Genomic DNA, 23,087 nt, shown 5'->3' with positions numbered 1-23,087 from the left:
TTTCAAACATTACTGTGTCTGATGTGGGCTTATCTGATCATTACTGTGTTTTCTTTGAAAGTAAAATCTCAGCCCACACAAATATATCAACAGCAGTGATCACAAAACGGTGTATAACTGAAGACAGTAGTGCAATTTTTAACCAGGTCTTCCCATTAACACCTGACCTGTCCAAAGGTTCAGTCAATGAGCTCGTCAATAGCTTTAATGCAAAAATGTTAAATGTAATGGACACTATTGCCCCCATTAAGGTGAAGGTTATCTCTGGAAGGAAAAAGTCTCCATGGAGAAACTCCACACTAGTGAAAAATGAAAAAAGAGAGTGTAGGAAAGCTGAGCGCAGATGGAGAAAAACAAACCTCCAGGTTCATTATGACATCTATAAAGAGAAACTTCACAATTATAATTTACAACTGAGGAGTGCAAGAAGGTCCTACTTCTCTGACATCATCACTAAAAACAGCCATAATGCTCGGGTCTTATTTTCTACAGTTGACAGGCTAACAAACCCTCCTGTGCCAGTGGCAGCTGAACTTCATTCAACCATGGCCTGCAATGACTTTGCCAAATTCTTCACAGACAAAATCCAAAAGATTAGACAAGCAGTTGGAACATCAACAGCAGATCCAGGATATGTACTGTGTCCACCGAAAAGCTGTTTAAACACCATCAAACAGTTTCACCCTATTAACAGCAAAGACCTGGAGGACATCTTAGGTCAACTGAACTCCTCCTCCTGCTGTTTAGATGTCCTGCCAACAAGTTTTTTCAAAAAGGTCTCAAAGACTTTAGAGTCAGACCTGTTACAGATCGTCAACTTTTCCTTAATGTCAGGTGTGTTTCCAGAACCACTAAAAACTGCTGTAATCAAACCTATACTGAAAAAGGACAATCTTGACAAGACACAAATGAACAACTACAGGCCGATCTCAAATCTCCCGTTTTTAAGTAAGATCATTGAAAAAGCAGTTTCTCAACAGCTCAATTACTTCTTAACACAGAATAACTGCTACGATGCCTTCCAGTCAGGTTTTAGACAGAACCACAGCACTGAAACCGCTCTGACAAAAGTGTTTAATGACATATGTCTGAATACAGACAGTGGAAAAATGTCAGTCTTAGTTTTACTGGATCTCAGTGCAGCATTTGATACAGTTGACCACAACATATTACTCAAACGACTGGAGAACTGGGCAGGTCTTTCAGGAACTGTACTAAACTGGTTCAAAACATACTTAGAAAACAGGAAATACTTTGTATCAATAGGTAACTTCACATCTGAGCAGACAAGTATCACATGTGGAGTTCCCCAAGGTTCCATCTTGGGACCCCCTCTGTTTAACATTTACATGCTCCCACTGGCACAGATTATAAAGAATAACAAAATAAACTACCACAGCTATGCAGATGACACACAAATATATATCACAATGTCACCAGGAGACCGAGGCCCTGTACAGGCTCTTGGTAAATGCATTGAGGAAATCAATGACTGGTTGTGCCACAATTTTCTCCAACTAAACAAAAACAAAACTGAAGTAATAGTCTTTGGCGCCAAAGAAAAACGATTACAGGTCACCAGAGAACTTCAATCTATACATCTAAAAACCACAAACCAGGCGAGAAATCTGGGTGTAGTGATGGATGCAGACCTAAACTTAGAAAAACACATTAAGACAATAACAAAGTCAGCTTACTATCACCTCAAGAATATTTCAAGGATAAAAGATCTGATGTCTCAACAGGACCTGGAAAAACTAGTCCATGCATTCATTTTTAGTAGGCTTGATTACTGTAACAGCATCTTTACAGGTCTACCTAAAAAATCAGTCAGACAACTACAGCTCATTCAGAACTCTGCTGCTCGAGTCCTCACTAAGACCAAAAAAGTGGACCACATCAGTCCAGCTCTGAGGTCTTTACACTGGCTACCTGTCCGTCAGAGGATAGACTTTAAAGTTCTGATGCTGGCCTATAAAGCTCTGAATGGTTTAGGACCAAAATACATCAGTGACCTGCTGACCCAGTATGAACCATCCAGATCCCTCAGGTCATCTGGATCCGGTCTTTTATCAGTTCCCAGAGTCAGAACCAGACACGGAGAAGCTGCATTCAGCTTTTATGCTCCTTATATCTGGAACAAACTCCCAGAAAGCCTCAGATCAGCTGAAACACTCAGTTTATTTAAATCCAGGTTGAAGACTCACCTGTTCTCAGCTGCATTTGAATAAAGCACCAAATCCACACTTTTAAGCTTAAATTTCAAAACTTACACTAACTACTGATCTTATCTATTTCTAATTTTATCTGTTTTGGTTTTATATACTGTTTTGTTTGTTTGTTAAGCTTAAATTTCAAAACTTACATTAACTACTGATTTTATCTACTGTTCTGATTTTATCTGTTTTGATTTTATATACTGTTTTGTTTGTTTGTTTGTTTGTTAAGTGGGTTTAGAGCTCTGGGTAGCTCCCCAGCTGGGTCTAGACTGGGTCTAGAGAGTATTTTAAATTCAGGGAATTTAAAATAGAAAGTAGCTCGTCCACAGAAGGACTGGTAGCTCCCCTTACGATAAGGGTTCAGATCGCGCGAACAGGTGTGGGATTAGAGCTCTGGGTAGCTCCCCAACTGGGTCTAGACTGGGTCTAGAGAGTATTTTAAATTCAGGGAATTTAAAATAGAAAGTAGCTCATCCACAGAAGGACTGGTAGCTCCCCTTACGATAAGGGTTCAGATCGCGCGAACAGGTGTGAAATGTGTGTGTTTAGTTAGTTAGTTTGTTTGCTTGTTTTAATTAATTTTAAATCATGCTTTTTATTTGTTTTTGTTTCTAATGTCTCTGTAAAGCACTTTGAATCACCTTGTTGTTGAATTGTGCTATACAAATAAATTTGCCTTGCCTTGCCTTGCCTTGCCTTGCCTTGCCTTCTCCTCCTGTTAGACACACAGCAAGCCAACTTAATATGAAACTGGTGCCGGCAATAAAAACCTCCTGCAGTTCAGAAAAGTGTTCCCTCACAGGTTTAAGGCTGTATTTGTATAAGGGGTTAACTTTGCTTGGAGCTTGCCTTAGGTAGCCCATAGAGTATTACAGAAAGCATACAGCTCTCATTTAAGTAAGTACAATTTATTTATATAGCACTTTTCACATATAAAAATCAAAAAGTAAAACATAATAGCAGGCAAAGAGCACCATAAATACAAAAAGGACAATTTCTTTTTGTATTTATTATGAGGCTACTGCTGGCTAACTTGACTAGCATAAAAATGGACACTGACAAACAGCTATTCTAGTGCTATTCAAAGATAACAGAATGCACCCCACCTGCATCTCATATGCTCATGAATAAGCATGCTGCTTCTTACTTGTACAGTCTTCACAAGGATTGGGGATTGTGCCACAAACTGTGTACAGACACTAGTGGAAAAAAGATCAGATTTTGCAACAAGACTGAGACCATAAAAATCTGCCTGCATTTTTAAAGTGTCTGCTTCGTAGCTGGTCTTGGCAAGAAACAGTCTGGTGCATAATTCCACTGTAATGAAGATATTATGTATTAATTAGCGAGACTATGAAACCAGTGGACTTTCCAGTCTTTGTGCTAGCTAAGCAAATCAGTTACTGGCAGTAGCTTCATACCTGGTGTACTGCTATGAGAGAGACATCAATCTTTTTTATAACTCTGGGCAAGGAAGCAAATGCATATTTCAAAATATCAAAAGGCCCCTTTAAAATTGATGTCTGGAGTTAGAAAATACTAATTTTAAGTTATTGTAAGTGATTTTTTACTTTGTCACAACTGATGAACAATGGTTTTGTTCAATGGTAATAATTATTTTTTTACTCTTACTATTACTTTAACAGAGATTTGATATTTTCATTTACATGTCTGATTCTCTAAAAGTGGGATCAAGACATGTATTACTGAGCTGTTTAGTATTCTGAATGAAACCACTTTTTCCAACTCAGTTTTCAGAGCTGTTCTAATGACTATAATCAGGTAACCATAGTTAACATGATTGGCAACTTCTTTTTGGCATCACTGTAATTGTTATGGATCATAAAACTTAACAATACCTCCATATCGATTGATTGCAGAAAGGAAGGAATCATTTTTTGCTGGAATTCTACTAACAATAAATGTGGTTATACACTAATAATTTGCTTGTCTGTGGCTTTTAACAGGTGACTCGCCTCGTGTTCCAGTACCTGAAGATGTTGCAGACACTTGGACCACTGCAAAGGCACTTTCTTTCACTCACTTTCTCTCTCACTCACACACACACACCTTCAAATCAATCTTAACCCTTAAACAGTGCTTTAAATGGGGTCTATAAAAGTGAACACAGGTCCACCGGTCCTCATTTTTCCAAAAATATCCTCACTAAGATAGGTAGATATAAGATAGGTATATTTCTCAGTTTGAAATCAAATATACAACATGGATTTTCTGTCTGTTTGATTGTCTGACTCATTGTGTAGTTGTAGTAAATGCTGCTTTATTTGAGATAGTGACAACATAATATGTGTGGTTGGCTGTTATTTGTATATTTATGGTCTTATTATTTTTGTTATTATTATGTTCCTTATTCTGTCTTAGAGAGTGCTGGTGTTGTGGCGTCTAAGCAATTTTATGAGGTGAATAAAAGTTGTAATTCTTTGTTTCTGTCTGTCTGTGCACTCAGGATATATGAAGAGATTCAGAGGATTGAAGCAAATGAGTTTCACTATCAGGAGCAAGTAAGGCTAACAGCCTTCATTAGTCGCTGAGTTGCCGTGTTTTGGACATGTAGCAATGTATCATTGTTATTATCAATGAGATTGTGTGAGTAAAGCCTCTCGATTTTGATTTTCTCTTTGCCAGATTGATCCTATAGAGTACGTGGAGGACATTTGTGAAAACATGCAACTGTTCCCTAAAGAAGACTTCCTGACAGGAGATCAGTTGATGTTTGAGTTCAATCCAGAAGTAAGTAGTTCAGTAGTTCTGGGAGTGAACCACTTTCAGGGCTTTTATTCTAAAATGCAAAATGTCCTTTTTTTAGATAAAGATGTTAATGAAACAGGTCACTCAAAGGTAGAAAAATATAGATGTGTTTCTCATCGCTCCTTTAATGATTTTGTTTCTAATATATTTCTTAGAGCTGAGATCCTCTTTTCTGCTGGTGGATGTTATTTTGCATCAAAAGTTACAGTCTAATTGTGGCTTTGCATATTTTTTGTGTTAACGCCTGTTCTCTTTTTTTGTCTCATTGTTTTTGGCTGCTAAAACTGTCTCCCATTAATGTTGATGTTCTTTAGAAAGGGAGGAAATATGATCTCTCTCTGTGCTGCAAACATCTTTTGATTTGATTTTGTGTGTGTGTGTGTGTGTGTGTGTGTGTGTGTGTGTGTGTGTAGGTGATCAGTGCAGCTCTGTCTCTCCTCACCCCTGAGAAAGCCAACCTGATGCTGTTGTCACCAGAACATGAGGGCCAGTGTCCCCTCAGGGAGAAGTGGTTTGGCACACAATACAACGTGGAGGGTGGGTGTGTGTGTGTTTACTGTGACTGTAGCAGTTGCTTCGTACATTGTAAGCGTTCAGTGAATACATTGTCTTTTTTTCCCTTGTGTGGTGGTATTCAGCCACATATAAAGCAGAGCCAGCAGTAGAAATGCCAGCATTTATCTCTGTCTTTTATATGGCAAACAATGGCGTTGGAAAAGCATTTAAATTAAAATATAAAAGTAGAGAGTTCACTTTATTCAGCAGTTGAATCAAATTGGCAAGTATTTCTTATGTGTTAATAGATGTTTAACCTTCATACAGATATCCAGCAAGAGTGGATGGAGCAGTGGACAAGAAACCTGGAGCTTACTGCTGACCTCCACCTTCCTGCAGAGAATAAGTTCATTGGTAGGTGAAGAAACTTCTTTTTTGCATTATGGGCAAAAAAGTAGGTCTTTCTGGCCTAATCTGCTGCATGCTGTATCTGAAAAGTGTCCAATACGATGATCTGGACAAGATGTGCTCCAGCAGTTTGGACTTTAGCTCTCCATTAATCCATCCACGAAATACCGGTAATCAGATATATTGACCAAACCTGGAGGAACTGAGTGTTTTTGTCAGTGTATTTTGTCATTTCTAATGCTCCCTTGTTAGTCACTGATCTACCTGAGGTGTATTAATTCAAGCTAAAATTTGTGAAGTCAGGATGGTATTTGTCACTCTGGGGGAGGTTGAGTGATTTGAAACCCCATTCGGAGCATTTGCAGTAAGTTTTCTCCCCCTTACCTCGGCAGTTATTAAAGCAGCAGTTAAATGTTGTTGCACAGCATGTTTATCCTCCTCCTATAATTTAAGTCCAGGGGAGAGAAACTTTGCTTTTTAGAAGTGGAGTGTTAAATTAGCTCAACCCATATTTTGACAACAGCGCAAGATGGAGAAAAATGTTTGAGAGATCACAATAGCTGTGTCGGAGGAAAGATGGTCCTGTTTTTGTTGGCTTACCCTTGTATAGCTTAACTGATTTCATGTGTGGTAAATTATGTATTTAATACTATTTTATTCCAGGCTTTTCTTGTTGTAGTCTAGCAGAAATTCTTTGTTTTTCTGTACAAATCAAGCCACAGCTTCTGTTGGAAAATGAAAAACTTAAAGTGCCACAAACTGTAGTTCCTCGAATGGCCACTTGAGGCTGGCTTCAAAAGCAAGTTAGTCCCCATAAACCAGGGTTAGAGAACTCCAGGCCTCGAGAGCCGGTGTCTTGCAGGTTTTAGATCTTACCTTGGGTCAACACACCTGAATCAAATGATTAGCTCATTACTAGGCCTCCGGAGAACTTCAAGACATGTTTAGGAGGTAATTTAGCCATTTAAATCAGCTGTGTTGGACCAAGGACGCATCTAAAACCTGCAGGACATTGGCTCTCGAGGCCTGGAGTTCCATACCCCTGCCATAAACAGTGTTACCAGCTTTAGAGCACAAATACACTTGCTTTCAGCCTGGTACAGAACACCACATTGGTCTTTATCACTAATTTCCCTGTTCATGGCGGGAGTACAGGGAGTACATTTAGTTGAACTTCGATTTTAAGTTGTATTAAGGCTCAAAATATAAGAGGATGCTGTGTCATCCTGTGATTGGTTTTTATTAGAGGACACACTCTGAGAAGTCTCCTGCTTGTTTTGTTTTATAACCTTTTTTTCCCAGACATATTTAAATTCCATTTAATATCACATTGAATTATTGATGCATCTTGATAACCAGACTAGTTAAATATTGCTATCCATATCTGATCAAAAATCAGTCAAATCAGTCTGTAGACGCCTACGTTATCCATGATGCAACTCAACGCCTTGCAGCTTGGTCAGACATGTAAGGCTAATTTGACCATAAGCCTGTGGCTTGTGGTTATGGGGCAAGCATGGGAATTTTTTTTTTCGACCTGCAACAGCAAAATGCCCCCCAAAAAATACAGTTGTGGAAAAAAATAAGTATTCAAGATTGAGATTCAGTTTGGGGGATGTTATTAGTTTTACAAATAATTGAAGTTATTTCATTACAGATTACAAGGTAAACTGTATTTTAGAATCCACTAATAAATAAAGGTTATAATAATACAACACCTAACACCTTAAATATTGTAGCAGAACAAAATTATGGAAAAGTTACAAATCAGTTTTGAACAACTTGTCGTTATAGTTATAAAATTTCACTGTGAAATAGATTAAATCCATCACTGTCTGCATTTTCAAACGTACCACATATTTGGCTACAACAAAATGAACGAATTTTATTAAGTGAATTAATTTAAAAGTAGAACGAAAACACACAGGGCCAGCTCCTGTAATGTACCAATGGATAAAGTTTGGATTGTAAATTCAGACCGATTGGCACAAAAATGGTTACACAGCACCAGTTATATTTGCTGATTGCATGGATTGAACGGTGTATGTTAATTAAAGGTCAATATTTTAATTTAAACACAGAAAAACAAAACACCTCTGGCTCACTTCTGGCCAAATGCAAAGGTTGATTCATTCTGTCGTTGCAGTTTGCTTACAAACTTTGTAAAGTGACAGACCTACGCGGCCAGCTTTACTAAAAGCTGGCAGCTTCACTTTCTGGCCCAAGGGTTTCTGAATCATTTATTGTGGGAGTAACATCTTTCTCTGTGTTGACAAGCGACTACATGTTTATCCCTAAACTGTATATAATGAATTGTCGAAAGTCACGCATTATTTATGAGGCTGCACCGAGTGGAATGGTGATTTATTGTGTGTGTGCACTTGTTCAGCCACTGACTTCACCCTGAAGCCCTCTGACTGCCCAGACACCGAGTTCCCAGTCCGGATAGCCGACAGCGACAGGGGCTGCCTGTGGTACAAGAAAGATAACAAATTCAAAATCCCAAGAGGTAGACTGTGTGTTAGTGTGTGTGTACTTGTACTGTGTGCATCAATTAGCATGCAAGATGTTACTTTAAAGGTATTTAATGTCATTAGGGAATGGTTGACACCTGCTTGCTCTCTCTTCTTCTTTAGCCTACGTCAGATTCCACTTAATCTCTCCAGTAATCCAGCAATCCGCTAAGAAGTGAGTTTAAGCTCAGATAAGAGTTTGTGAAAATAAGTGTTTGTTTTTTGCTATGACCTTTGTTAATGTCTGCTTTTTAATCGTCTCTCTCTCTCCCACTGCCTCCACTTATGTCTTTTTGTCACTTTTACCCTCCCTCCCCCACGTTTCTCCTTCCTCTGTCCTTCCTCCTTCTTTTTCTATTTTGCCTGTTTTTTTTCCCTCTCTATCCTCCATCTCATCCTTCTTACCTCCTTCTGTACTATTCCCTGCCCTCTCTCTATTTCACTTTTCTCTTATTCTCTTTATTTGTCGCCTTCCTCTTGCGCTCCAGTGTGGTCTTGTTTGACCTTCTGGTAAACATTCTGGGCCACAACCTGGCAGAGCCAGCCTATGAGGCTGAAGTGGCCCAGTTGGAGTATAAACTGGTTGCTGGTGAGCACGGACTGGTCATCAAAGTTAAAGGATTTAACCACAAGCTTCCTGTGAGTAAGCATACATACACACATAGATAAACAGTTTGGATAGTGGCAGTTGCATTTTAGGCTCTGTACACCACCACAGGGGATTTTAAATCAAACATTCAATATACAGCTTTAATTCAAGGGGCTTTACAAAAATTTTGCTTAACTGTTTAGGAATTATATCAATTTTTATACATAGTCAACATTTTTAAAGGCTCGAAGTTAATTGGACAAGCCGATATAATTTTAAATTCATGCTTGGATAAAAATCCTTTGCAGTCAGTGAGTGCCTGAAATCTACTTGAGATGGTCTGCCAGGCTTTTACTGTACCCGCCTTTAGTTGGGACTCGCTGCCTTCTGTTTCGTCTTCAGTAACTGAAAACCATGCTGTGTTGGGTTGAGATCAGGTGACTTACTTGGCCATTGAAGTACATGCCTATGTCTTTGTCTTGAGAATCTCTTGGGTTGCTTTTGCAGTATGCTTTGGATCATTTTCCCATTTTAACTGTGAAACAGTATCCAATCACGTTTGAAGCTGTTGGCTAAATGTGAGCAGAGAGCATAGCCCTGTACACTTCAGTATCCTCCCTGCTACTTCTATCAGCAGTCACATCATCACTAAACACTACTGACCCAGTTTTACTGGCAGCCATACACGCCAAAACATTGCCGCCACCATGTTTGACAGATAGCGTGGTATGCTTCAGATTATGAGCCGTTCCTTTCATTCTCCATACTTTTGGCTTCTTATGTCTTTGTCACCTTGTCATAAACCCGCTATAATCACATTCACGAAGGTGTTTCTTGATTGTAGATTTTGTCAATGACATGTCTACGTCCTTGTGACTGTGAAAAGGTTTTTCTCAAACAAGGATTGACTTATTCGATGTAGTTGTTCCTGTGGTCTCATCAGTGCATTCCTTTTAAAGAATGTACCAGAGTGTTGATTTGGAAGCTCTGATAGGTTTATTGCAGTTTTTCAGTGTAATTATGGACTCCTTCACTTGAATCATCTCTTTGGAGCTCATGTTGACGATTCCAGAGAAAAGACACCAAATGCAATTGGAATAAGCTTCAGCTTTTGATCTGCTTAATTGTTATAAAATAACAGGAAATGGGCCTCAGCTGGCCATAAAAATGTCTGTCTGTGATACGTTTATTTTAAAATCCACTCTGTTGGTGTTTAAAGGCTAAATTTATTTTAATCTCAAAACAGTTACAAACACAACTGTACGTGTAATTGTTTTGCATACATTAAACCACAAACTGAATAAGAAAGAATCTTATGTAATGTATGTGTGACTTGTTGACCATGTTTTTGTCTGTAGTTGCTGTTTCACCTGATCATTGACCACCTGGCAGATTTCTCGGCCTCCTCTGACGTCTTCAGCATGTTCACAGAGCAGCTGAAAAAAACCTACTTCAACATCCTCATTAAACCTGAGAAACTCAGCAAGTACGTTGCTTCCCCATTGCTATGTGAGATTATCGAGTGTATGTTGCCTTCTAGTGGTGAAATGTGTGACAGCCCTAAATAGAAGAGCCTCCGGTCGTCACCGTCCTCTTTTATCTTCTCGCTCTCATCCTTTTTTTTTCTCCTCCAGGGACGTGCGCTTGTTAATCTTGGAGCACTCTCGCTGGTCCATGGTGGACAAATATCAGGCTCTAACAGCTGGTTTGACCACTGAAGAGCTGACTGAGTTCAGCCGGAGCTTCAGAGCTGAGCTCTTTGCAGAGGGACTGGTGCAAGGGAACTTTAGCAGTGCAGTGAGTGGACAGCAGACAGCACACAGACAAGCATACTGATTGACAATAATATTAGCTGATTAGAGTGAATCAGTCAACGTTCACGTCTACTCTTGCCTCAGTTGCTACTGGGTGTACTTGACATTGCCCTCGTGCTTGGCTGATTGCCTCTCCTCACTCTCTTTCTCTCTTATCTCTCACTATTCATTACTCTTTATTGTATTTCCTCCACAGGAGTCTGTGCAGTTTCTGCAATATGTCACAGAGTAAGTCAGTTATTACACTGAATGCACTCCCTAATGAGAACACCAATACTATACAATCAAATAGATTTGTTTGCTATAATACGCCGTGATTCACATCAGCTTCAGTTGTTTAGTCCATGATTCGCCTTTGCTTTTTTTTTCCTCTCTCCTCTTTACCTTCTCACTTATTTTACTCCCTCTCTCCTCGTGTCTTGCCTGGCAGTAAGTTGCAGTTCTCCAAGCTGACAGCGGAGGTACCGGTGATGTTCAGAGTGGTCGAGCTTCCACAGAAGCACCACATCTGTAAGGTCAAATCACTCAATAAAGGAGACGCCAACTCGGAAGTCACTGTTTACTACCAGGTATACACACACAATGTACATGCACGTCTACAGGTCATCAAGTCGTTTTATCTCTGAAGGTTCATTTTTTTACGCACACAAATTCATTCCCATTTTCTTTCTGTTTGCGTTTTATTCAGTCTGGCCCCAAGGCTTTAAGGGAGCACACGCTGATGGAGCTGTTGGTGGTGAGCATTACAATATGTTGCTTCTCTGTTTCCACACACTCCCTCTTTGATGCCGTCATCCCTCCATTGTTGACTGAGTTGTTTTGGGGGGGGTTTCAGATGCACATGGAGGAGCCCTGCTTTGATTTCCTCAGGACCAAAGAGACTCTGGGGTGAGTTTCTGCTGCGTTCGATAATATTTTTCTGTTCATTTAAAACCAAATTTCTGAAACTAAGCGAAACAGTGAGTTTTTCCATTCAAATTAGCATTACACGCTAATATTTTTCTAAAACTAGAAAGCTGCAGTTAATTTGATTTATTTGCATTTGTCCTAAATGTGCTCCATATGGAAATACACAACTTTTCAAAGTAACTTTCTTAATATATCCAGTTCTCTTCCTCTTCCTCTTTTTTTTTTTTTTTGCCATTTTGAGGGTATTGAAGTTATTTTATGTGAAAATCAAAGGTATGCAGAGAAACTAACCTTCTGTTTCCACCTACACGTCTCTGTCTGTATTGTATTTCATTACTTTGCCTTCTAGAAGGAACAAGTCTGTGCCGACCTTGTTAAGAGACTGTCGGGTTTCTGTTTGGTGTGTCTGAAATGTGGGAGCTAGTAATATTTAAACCTTTGCCAAGCTGCTCTAGTTCTACTGGGACAAATGCTTTTCACATTGAAATTCAGTTTTCATACTTGCCAGACTGGTTTTATTACAGAGTGCAAATCAGATGTAATGCAGTTTTTCATCAGCTTATTTCACCCGTATTTTCTCTAATCCTAAAGCGTTCTTTTTGTCTCCGTCTGCAGATACCATGTCTACCCCACCTGCAGAAACACCTCAGGCGTTCTAGGTTTCTCTGTCACAGTGGAGACACAGGCCACGAAGTTCAAGTGAGTCTGCAACACACAATGGAAACCTTTAATTTGCCCAAAGCAAGATACGATTTATCTTAACACTTTTCCCAAAACCAAGGTAAATCTATCTTGCTATTCATCCAAACCCAAGCTGCAATTTATCCATGTGGCCATGGAAAGTGAAGCAAGTGGAAGTGATAAATGACTAAAGGAATCCAATGCGTTCTATACCCTACAATATATCTCTTACCTCTCATCTCTCTCAGCACCGAGCTGGTGGAGTTAAAGATTGAAGAGTTCTTGACTTCATTCGGAGAGAAGCTCAATGCACTGACTGAGGAGGCCTTTAATACTCAGGTCTGCGTAAATGTGTTTTGTTTTTTCTTATTGTATTCATGAGTTTCCCATTCTTATGGAAAAAGATACAGAAAATGCTGCCTATCCAGAAATTTTCTAAATGTCAAAAGTTGTATCTCATTCCATTAATAACACATTTCTGAGTCATGTAAAACCCGGCTGAATGCCTAAATGTGAAGCTGCACTGTGGAAGAAGTGACTAGAAAGCCTGTGTGCTCGTGTTTTCTGCAGGTGACTGCTTTAGTGAAGCTCAAAGAGTGCGAGGACACACATCTTGGTGAGGAGGTGGACAGGAACTGGGCAGAGGTGGTTACGCAGCAGTATGTGTTCGATAGGCTCAATAGAGAGGTGAGGACAACACGATGTTTAAAATAACGGCTCTGATGTTGTTTAAGACGTGCTCGTGCTGCTAAAGTAGTTCTGAGCCGTGACCTTGATGACCGTGGGACAAATCCTTTGGTTTTGAGGGTTGTGGGTTAGTGCCTTTTTGTTCTGGTGCATTACAGGGTTGCAAAACATTGTTAATATAATTAACAGAATGACGAATGCTATTCACTTGCTCTATGAATGTATTGCTGCTGAATGGGAGTATATTCTCACATAATTGCAGTTGCCTTACTCTTAACAGTTTGCCCCAACTTTGTCATCTAGACTCCACTATGGGCACATGTATGGTCCTACCACGGGTCCTCCAATTTAGTGGAAGTCTGGACTTTGTTTGGGACATTGCAACAGCGCATTCTTTTCTTTTTCAGCCATTCTGTTGAAGATTTGCTGCTGTTCTTGGGATCATTGTCCTGTGGCGTGAGCCCAGCTTTTGCTGTTAGCTGACAGATGGGCTCACGTTCGACTGTAGAATATTTTGGTATACAGTGGAGTTCATGGTTGACTCATTGCGGTCCTGTGGCTGCAAAACAATCCCAAATCATCACCTCACCACCAACGTACTTGACAGTTGCTACGAAGTGTTTGTGCTGATGTGCTGATTGGTTTTCACCGAGTGTGGTGCTGTGGATTATGACCAGATATCTCCACTTGGGCCGTGTCTGGACATTGTTCCAGAAGTTTTGTGGTTTGTTAAGATGCCGTTTTGCAAAGCTAAGGCTTGCAGCCATGTTTTTATTATTATTATTATTATTATTATTATATACAGAAAAGGCTTTCTCCTGGCAATCCTTCTAAACAATCCACACCTTTTCAGTCATTTTTAAATGGGACAGTCATACGTGTTAACATTTAATATTATAGCTGAGGCCAGTAGAGTCTGAGATGTAGCTCTTGGGGTTTTTTGCTGCTTTTTTTTTCTCTGAGCATTGTGGGATCCACTCTGGGGAAGATTGGCAGCTGTCTTGAGTCCACTGAATAATCTTTCTCACTGTAGAATTAATGGACTGCAAATTGTTTAGAAGTTGTTTTCTTAACATCATTGTCAATGTCTTCTTTCTTGGCACTCTGTTGCACACACCTGAATGCACCAGACCTACAACCTGCCAAAACATCTGCTTTTATAGAGGCGGTCACTCTTTCTGATGATCAGTTTTATCAAGTGCATTTTATCAACAGCACCTGGCTGCTACTTACACTCTTAGTTCCTCTGGAAACATTAAGGATATTTTTAGTTTTTAACACGCTGATTTTACATTTATGCTTTTTTTGTTTTTGATAAGAAAATGACGGTGAAATGTTTGGGTTTTTTTCTATCCCAGGTTATTTGAATCCACTTTTAAGATCTGCTAAAGACCATCTTTAATTATGGCCTCATACATAAAACCTTAAGTATAAATAGAGGGTGCGCTTCCTTTCTATGATGGCTATATATGTCTATATGTATATATTCTCAGCTCTCTACAAAATATGAACATAGTTAATGCAAAGTATACAGCAAGCGAGAGAGAAATAACAAGTATTAATGAGAATGTTCACACCACTTGCATTTTCAAAGTTCAGTAGCTGAAGTTTGTGTTTTTAGGTCCTCAGATAGACGTTGCCAAAGGAACAGATCACAGAAAACGTATTACAGAATCTGTTTTATTTGTGCTCTATGAAAGCACAACACTATCTCAAAACTAATTGACCCACTGGGGACAGATAAACTGGCTGTTTGGTACTGTCAACATTGTTACCTCTCTAATTCATAGGAAAAAAAATGTGGTTTATCCTTTTAAAACATGCTTGGTTCTGACACTGAGAATTAAGCTGTTACATTTCCAGTGAATGGTTCTGTCTTACCATTGGTCTGTGCCACTGTGTGTTCAGATCGAGGCTCTGAAACAGATGACGAGAGATGAACTCGTCTCTTGGTTCAAAGAACATCGTGGACAGAGCAGCAGGAAGCTCAGTGTGCATGTAAGCAATGCCTTTGTGTTTATGATACACAGTTCTTCACTTTTCTTTGTGTTTTGGACATGATATACTTTATATCTGTAATAATTTCGTCTCTCTGTGTCCTTAAGGTGGTGGGATTTGGTGCTGAAGAGAATGATGAGGAGGGCAGTGGTGAAAAGCAGGAAGAAAAAGGCAAAGATGAGGATTTAAGGAGCTCAGCCTACGGTGAAGTGTCTAAGCTTAGTTTCCTTCCCGCCTCTCCCAAAGTGGAAGGTGCCATAGCCATCGTGGACATTCCTGCTTTCACTGAAGGCCTGCCCCTCTTTCCCTACCACAAGATACTTAAATAAACTTGTGCTCAGACTGTGAGACGGACTTACTCAGCCACATTCAGGGACTCTGCCTCATTAGAGATGCAGGCACTTAATATGAGGTGAAGGAAGGTTGAAGCAGCTTTGGCTCCTTTCTGGACCTGGATTTCGACTCTGGAGCCCAGCTGTAGGTTTTCCCCACGCTCTGCGCATAAGCAAAAAGACTGAGAGTGATGATAGAGTTTTCTTTTAGCTAACTGATAGTCTGTTCTGCTTTCTCACATTCAATTATTTTATATCCTCAGCAGCTGCGAGAAACTGAAATTCTTTGAATCAGATTCTCATTTATTTGGTTCTCCGAGCTGTAGTGCTGCTACAGAAGTTAAAATCTGTATTTTCCGCTGTCTGCGTCGCAGTCCAGACTGAGTATAATTCAATTTAAAAACACAAATCGACTGTGAAAACAGCAGAAATGCTTTGAACTCCATGCGTGTGAATTTGTGTGCTGGATTTCAGGCTCTGGTGTGTGCTGCGGTTATTGGGTGACCTGGATCGTGCTGTGCTGTGAAACTGCAAAGAAATAAATCATCATCAGTCGATGTTGAGTGAATGAATGAAGCCGTTTAAGCTGTCTTCACAGCAAAAATACACTGAAACTTCAAATCATTGTGACTCTTATGTGACTCATGTTAAATTTGAAAGGAGTTTTGATGTTCTGGGTGCAGTTTTCTTGGCATGCAGTCACATTAAATAACACAGATGGCACAGAGAGACGAGTAGTTGCTAGAATCAACTGCGTCACACACTCAGGTTATTTTAAAGTCAGAAATGTTTGCATGCCGGTGACTCAACGTGATGTCATTTCTACAACTTTAAATTATGTGAAAATTATACATTACTCACAGACGCTCTGCCCGAACCATGAAGAAGAGGCTGCCGCAGGTGATTTTGTCTTGGTCTTGTGCTTGGAGATACTTTGCATTATTGAATGTATTTAAAAAAAAAAAAAATTAAGCCCAGCTCAGTAGAGCATGTTAACAGAATTGACTAATATGCCTCATACTGTAGAAAAGCCTTCACCTGCTGCAGCTCCACACGTGATGATAATTGTTACAGCTTTGTGATGGAAGGCAAAACAGCTCGTTGGCATAAGATTCACATGGTTCCTGTACCACACCACACATGGCTCTTCTTCAGGCTATGCAGAGGCAAATCCACGGCTCATACTCTTACTGCATTGGGAGTGTGTTTGACAATGTAGCTTTGCTAATCAGATGCTTTCCAGATGGTATTACATGATGGATCAAATTTTGATGGTACTTCTCTGTGTTCATAATTGCATACATTTTGACAAAATCCCCAACACTACTGGCTGAAATATAGCCCCAAACCATGACACCAAACACTGTTGTACCTCTCCCCTGACCTCCTCCTCACGTGTTGACAATAAACCTCAAATTTGGATTAGTCGTTCTAGAAGACCTGTTGACCTTTTTCATACCTCAGCCTTTTCTCTGAATTTCCCCTTGTAAAGATTTTCTCCTGGGCAGCCACACTTCCACTGAGACCATTTCTGATTAGTGAACAGTAGACGCATCAACTTAAAGGATCAGGATGCATCTCTTGGGTCCTGTTTCAGGTCTTTGCTGGATATCTTAAGGATATGACTATTAGATACTGTTCCTCTGCTCCACTTCTGTCCTCTACTTGTCCAATTTCCTAAGAATTTTTAAGAACACACTGCACTGCTGAGATATGCCAAGTTCACCTTGCTGGTACAAAAATACTCTTTTATTCCTGTCAAACTATGTTATCTTTGGCATTTTTCATAAAGTTAGATAAAAAGGCTAATTATGAAATAACTGATGTGTTTTTACAAGAGGTTGCTAGTAAAGTGCTTAAAGATAGAGTTTATAACTAGTTCTGTGCTAAGTTGTCTGTTATGTTTCGTCACGACACTGCTTCATCCATGAGTTAGGTGCCGTTATAAGTTTGATTGATTCGTAGGGCAAACAAAAGAAAACGTTTTTATTTTAATAATGATGGAAGTACAGTCCCGATCAAAAGTTTAAGACCACTTGAAAAATGGCAAAAAAAATTATTTTGAATGGTTAGATCTTAACAAGGTTCCAAGTAGAGCTTCAATGTGCAACAAGAAGAAATGGCAGAGCGACAAAACATTCTTTTGAGCATGCAATTTATTGAAAACAACACTTAAACTGAAACATGCTGTTTTAGAGCTGATCAAAAGTTTGAGACCACATGCCTTTAAAAGGCCAAATCTGCAAAAATGTGGATTCGTTGTCATTTTCTGTCAGGTAGTCACACTGTCACAACGTTCTAATGAAAAAGGCAAAAAACTTTCCCTTTTTGAACGTGGTCGGGTTGTTGAACTGCATAAACCGGGGCTCTCGCAGCGCGCCATCGCAGCTGAGGTGGGATGCACTAAGACAGTCATTTGGAATTTCTTAAATGATCCTGAGAGTCATGGAACGAAAAAGTCAAGTGGAAGACCCAAAAAAATTTCACCAGCACTGAGCTGGAGGATCCAATTGGTTGTCCGTCAAGACACTGGACGATCCTCGACCCAAATCAAGGCTGTTACTGGTGCCGACTGCAGCCCCGTAACCATCAGACAGCAACTGAGACTGAAGTTGGGCATCAAAAACCAAACATGTCTTCAAAGGCCTCGTCCCCTTGAACGCCACAGAACTGACCATTTGGACTTTGCAAGAGAGCACCAAACATGGGACATTGAAGGGTGGAAGAAAGTTTTATTCTCTGATAAGAACAATTTAACCTTGATGGTCCTGATGGTTTCCAAGGTTACTGGCATGACAAGCCACCTGAGATGTTTTCTACGTGCCACAGTGGTCTGGGGTGCTTTTTTCCTTCAGTTGAACAATGGAGCTTCAGGAGGTGCAGGGGTGTCAAACAGCCACTGGCTATGTCCAGAGTCAGCGGCCAGAAGTTGCAACCCAGAAGTTGCAGAGAGCATCCCTCATGGCCCCCAGATTTGACCCATTTAGTCAATTTTTTTACAGATTTGGATTATAATGCATATTGATACAAAATATAATCAACAAATCATAGATTATAATAGGGTGAGATAATAAAAACAACTGCTTCTTGGTAATACCACAAAATAAGGGGGGGGGATGAAGCCTGGTTAAAATTTAATCAATGCTACCTGTGGGAAGGATCATGTTTCTACACTCCTTTTAATGGTACAATGTGGAATTAATTTGATCGTTCTGGATGTATGGCAGCAAATATGTTCTACTCTACAGCACCGCAGAGCATTGCTGGTGGTGACAAACAGATCTAATTAGCTTTGACTATATTGGTCTAAGCATTGCCTCAGTGGTAGATCAGCTGCATAAATCTCCTCTGTGGAGAATACAGGATATTAAGAACTGGCTACTTGTCCTACATAACACTAAATTCAAGATACTGCAGCTTTGAAGAGGAAAGGGAGGGCATTTTGAATTTGAACTAATAAGAACAACCGCTAGCTTCAGGAAAGCTTCAGTCCTCTCTGTACTGCTGCTACAGGCCTGCCTCTCCCAAACTGTGTGTACTACACCCAAAAACATCTTTAAGGTTGAAGGAGTTGAAAATCTAGTTTCACACTCTACTTACTCACCCTCCAGGATTTCACATAAAGGTTTATTGATGCCTCAATCTGGTGAGCTCAGAGGCCACTGAAGGCACTTGAGTTTATTTAGGTGTAAAAAAAAAAAACACTTGTGAAGGCTATTTGGCCTTTGGAAGAGTGGTGCATGTAAGCACTCATTTAAAGTGGGTGCAAGGGAACCAGACTTTCAGCTTAACGTATTCACTGAGGTTCTCTCAGAGTCTGGTCCCTTTCATGCAATGTTCCTGTTTTGTTATCCTGCTAGTAATGTACTGTATATAAGAGCAGGTCTATTAAAGGTTAATCAGCTTGTGCTTTTACTCGGATAATTTAAACTGTAGCTATATTCTCCTCTTTGACATAAATGGGTTGTGGGACATCAGGTTTTTTTTTTTTCTTTACTTGGCAAGTTTTCAGGCTTTGTCTGAAGTTTGAAGTGGTGTGTTTTTGATATGTTTTTATTTTAGACAAGGTTCATTGCAATTTCTTGGTTATATATTGTGTTTTCTGTGTCTACAGATATGTTAGTGACTCTGGTTTGGATAGAGAGCACACTCCGGTTAGACAAATGACATTAAAGTCTCATGATTTCTTATTTGACTGTTCAGACTGAGGAGAGGAAAGAAAGTATCTCTTTTGGGACCACATATAGAAGTGGCCCACTTCAGGACTAAGAAAAGACCAGATTCCATGTGATGTGTTTTGTTCACAGTTGTCATGAAAAACAACTACAACAACAAAAAAACACATCTTACCCTGCAGTGTAGCCTCTGAGACAAACAGCACTTTGACTTAATATAGACGCTACAAAGCCAGTCTGCTCACAGGAGCAGTGCTAACGTTCTGAGGATAATTTTTACCATGTGCACAGCTTAATTTGCTCTACCAGCATGCAAAAATGACCTAATTAGAAATCAAATCAAAATTCAATTGAGGCTTACAGGAAAGTGTTTTTGGGGGTCTGGAGAAGTTTCTCGGATGAGAGGTGAAACGTCTTCAAGCAACTTAAAGAAGGGTTTTTTTGTAAATATTAAACGGATTAGCCAAAATAATCTTATTTTGAACATTCTGTACTTTATAACAAACTAATAGTTCAATCAAATCAATCAATCAATCAAACCTTTATTTGTCACATGCAAGTTTGCACCTGCAGTGAAACACATACATATGGTTGCTGTCATATAATCACTGGGCACTTCATTGAGTACACCTTGCTAGTACTGGGTTGGTCCCTCTTTTGCCTTTAGAGCTTTCTTAATTCTTTTATGGTGCTGGAAACATTCCTCACAGCTTTTGGTCCATATTGACATGGCAGCATCACATAGTCGCTGCAGATTTGTTAGCTGCACATCCAGCATGCGAATCTCCCGTTCCACTACTTCCCAAATGTGCTCTATTGTATTTTGTTGAGATCTGGTGACTCTGGAGGCTATTTGGTTACACGGTTTCATGTGTAGGAAATCAGATTTGAGCTCTGTGACATGGTGTGTTAAAGAGCTGGGAGCAGCCAACAGGAGATGGGTGTACTGCGGTCAGCCGCAATACTCAGGTACGCTGTGGGACTTAAACGATGTTCAGCTGGTACTAAGGGACCCAAAATATGCCAAAGAAATATCTCACACACCATTACACCACCGCTACACAAATAAAGGATGACATTTCTAACAACTTGTTTCTAGACCAACCATGAAGCTGGGGTAAAATTTGCAGCGGAAACAAGGCATATATGCAGCATCCAATCTGCTCATTCACTGCTAGTGTCTTTTGCTTTTGAGGAACTGGATAAGTAGCCTTTCCTTGGTGTCTAACCATGGAGACCAGCAGCTTCCCAGTGCTTCTTTGGTTAAGAAAGTTCTAAATCAGCCTTTGGGCTATGTAACTGTGTCACAAGTTGTACTACCAGCAAATAAGCTCAGCCGGCACTGTCAACAGTAGCTGGTGGTCCTGCTGAGAAAGGCTTTGCGACTTTGTCCCAGAGAGTTGTGCTCATGCTGTGCTCTCCTGTCAGAAGCCATTCTGTCTCATCTGCTCTCTGTCTCCATCTCCTAGCCTGGGTACATACGCAAAGAGGAAGTGTATCACAAATGCATGCAGACAAGCTTGCCCATGAATCGGAGACGATTAGATTAGATTTGTTTAACGTGCGCACACGCACACACTCTCTTTCGATTTCACCCTGTGTAAACTTTCCACTGCTACACTCTGTGTCATTCCTGTTGTCATTCTAATTTCATAGGAGGACTCCTGCCAAGGCAGTAATGAACTCAAGTCATGAGGCAGAGGCCACGGCGAGCGGTTGTGAGCCGTGTGTGTGTAGCAGAGAGAAAATGAGAGAAGGTAAATGCAGGAAAAAATGGTGTTAAAGAGGGGGGCTGGCCAGGTTTATGCGCATGGCTTGTGGGCTTTGTGTTTATGTGTGTTTCTGTTTCCCGTGTATAACACTGGGCTTGTTTTGAGTTAATCAGTGCAGTGGGGTGTATCATCTAAGCTGCTGTAATGTGTCGACTCCTTTATTCAATTTGAGCAGTAATCTCAGCGCTCCCCACTGGCCTGCCTTCATCAGCCGCGTGCTACAAAGCTAGCTTAACTTAGCCAGGGAGAGACAGAGAAGCAGAGAAATGCTGAAGAGCCATTTTCTGGATCAAGATTATACTTAGAAGAGTTTAGCCAGACTAAATCTCCTCATTATACTGCACACACAATTATTAGGCAAATTGTACTCCTCGGGATTAAATGTATTGTTGAATAAATGCAATGAGCTCGCTGTATCCAAAACTGAATATACACATGCGTAAGTATTAGGTGTTCAGTTATCAATATTAAAGCATCTGTGGAGTCGCTTTTTTCTCTCCATCTGTTTGTGATCAGATTTCACTGAAGCAGCAACCACAACCTTCCAAAGGCTGTTTATAAAACCTTTGACCAAAAATCTATCGTGAGGTATTCCTTGGTCAATAATGATGCCTCAACTTGTAAACATTCTCTCTCTTTTATGTACAATCCTGTTGAATATTTGCAGCAAAACATGGACTATCCACCGAGCATGCCTAAATAATTCAGCTATTTCAAGGGCATTGCATCTATATGAAAGACTTATTTTTATTTATTTATTTATTTATTTACATTTTCTGACTTTTCAGTGTGAATTAAATCTATTTTTCATATGGAAACATGCCAAAGCTATACAAACCTTAATAGGATTTCAAAAATAACATAAAGAAAATACAGATTTTAATAAAATTAGATTAGGGGCGACAAATTATGCAGTGCTGGTGGAACAAGGCTAACATCATGGTTGTAAAAAGGTCACTCAGAGAGCTTGACTCTCTATGAAACACTGATGAGAAGAGTGTTCACTGCTTTGTTAAACACCGTGTGAGCCAATAGTTTAGAATAACATATTTGTGGATCTAACCTCCTATCGTACGTCTTTTAAAAGATTTTTTAAATCTCTCTGCGCAGGTGGTAAGACTAGAATACTCAATGCAGAACACTTTCCAAATATTTGTGCACACAGTGTATGCTATGTGGATATTACTGTCAAGATGGACCTTGTTTGCTCAAGTCATTTGAGAGAGTTGTCTGCAGCTGCTTGAGGGACTTAAAAGGATGACAATGAGATTTATGGAACAGTCCTTTAGCTGCGTATCACCCTGCCCTCTGTTTTGCTTATAGTCGACTTCAGCACCAAGGACAGCACAAATAGTGGCTCGAGTTTTTTTAGTAGCTGTTTTGTGTAGCCTGTAACCTACTTGTTGCATTTTGTAGTCCTTAACCAGAGAGGAAAGTAAAAGTGGAGCACTGAAGCAAGGTCACCGCTCACCCTTGAGTATGACCTCTATATTTGCTATATAGTTGCTGCACATTAATCAGATCCAGGGGCAGCTTCAATTCAGAAGAGATTTTTTTACAGTCTTAATGTGTGTGTGTGTGTGTGTGTGTGTGTGTGTGTGTGTGTGTGTGTGTGTGTGTGTGTGTGTGTCACTCAGCCTTTTAACCTCTTCTTTCCCCACAACTTTTCTTTTTTTACTGGGGAGATTTTCCTGTCAAAATATCTCCAATCCTGTGTAGACATGAT

The 23,087-nt window shown here is 39.9% G+C and overlaps 1 protein-coding gene across 3 annotated transcripts in view; it reads left to right on the top strand.

The window, feature by feature from the left end:
* LOC309695902 (nardilysin-like) overlaps nt 1-16,415 on the top strand; it is a 32,461-nt gene extending 16,046 nt beyond the window's left edge. For all 3 annotated transcript variants that reach the window (XM_082516889.1, XM_082516890.1, XM_082516888.1), the window contains exons 14-32: nt 4,187-4,245; nt 4,687-4,741; nt 4,866-4,970; nt 5,402-5,525; nt 5,811-5,897; nt 8,281-8,400; nt 8,528-8,579; nt 8,893-9,043; nt 10,352-10,479; nt 10,628-10,790; nt 11,004-11,035; nt 11,238-11,376; nt 11,496-11,543; nt 11,643-11,695; nt 12,332-12,415; nt 12,646-12,736; nt 12,968-13,084; nt 14,993-15,082; nt 15,190-16,415. In XM_082516889.1, coding sequence (XP_082373015.1) covers nt 4,187-4,245; nt 4,687-4,741; nt 4,866-4,970; nt 5,402-5,525; nt 5,811-5,897; nt 8,281-8,400; nt 8,528-8,579; nt 8,893-9,043; nt 10,352-10,479; nt 10,628-10,790; nt 11,004-11,035; nt 11,238-11,376; nt 11,496-11,543; nt 11,643-11,695; nt 12,332-12,415; nt 12,646-12,736; nt 12,968-13,084; nt 14,993-15,082; nt 15,190-15,411 — 1,920 coding nt within the window. In that variant the 3' untranslated portion in view covers nt 15,412-16,415. The remainder of the gene's footprint in view (nt 1-4,186; nt 4,246-4,686; nt 4,742-4,865; nt 4,971-5,401; nt 5,526-5,810; nt 5,898-8,280; nt 8,401-8,527; nt 8,580-8,892; nt 9,044-10,351; nt 10,480-10,627; nt 10,791-11,003; nt 11,036-11,237; nt 11,377-11,495; nt 11,544-11,642; nt 11,696-12,331; nt 12,416-12,645; nt 12,737-12,967; nt 13,085-14,992; nt 15,083-15,189) is intronic.
* Nucleotides 16,416-23,087: the final 6,672 nt, after the last annotated feature.

This window comes from Aulonocara stuartgranti (assembly GCF_965226115.1).
Source record: "Aulonocara stuartgranti genome assembly, chromosome: 19".
In the NCBI taxonomy this organism is placed as follows: domain Eukaryota; kingdom Metazoa; phylum Chordata; class Actinopteri; order Cichliformes; family Cichlidae; genus Aulonocara; species Aulonocara stuartgranti.
Note: the sequence above shows the minus strand (reverse complement) of the source record. Positions and strands in the feature narration are given on the sequence as shown.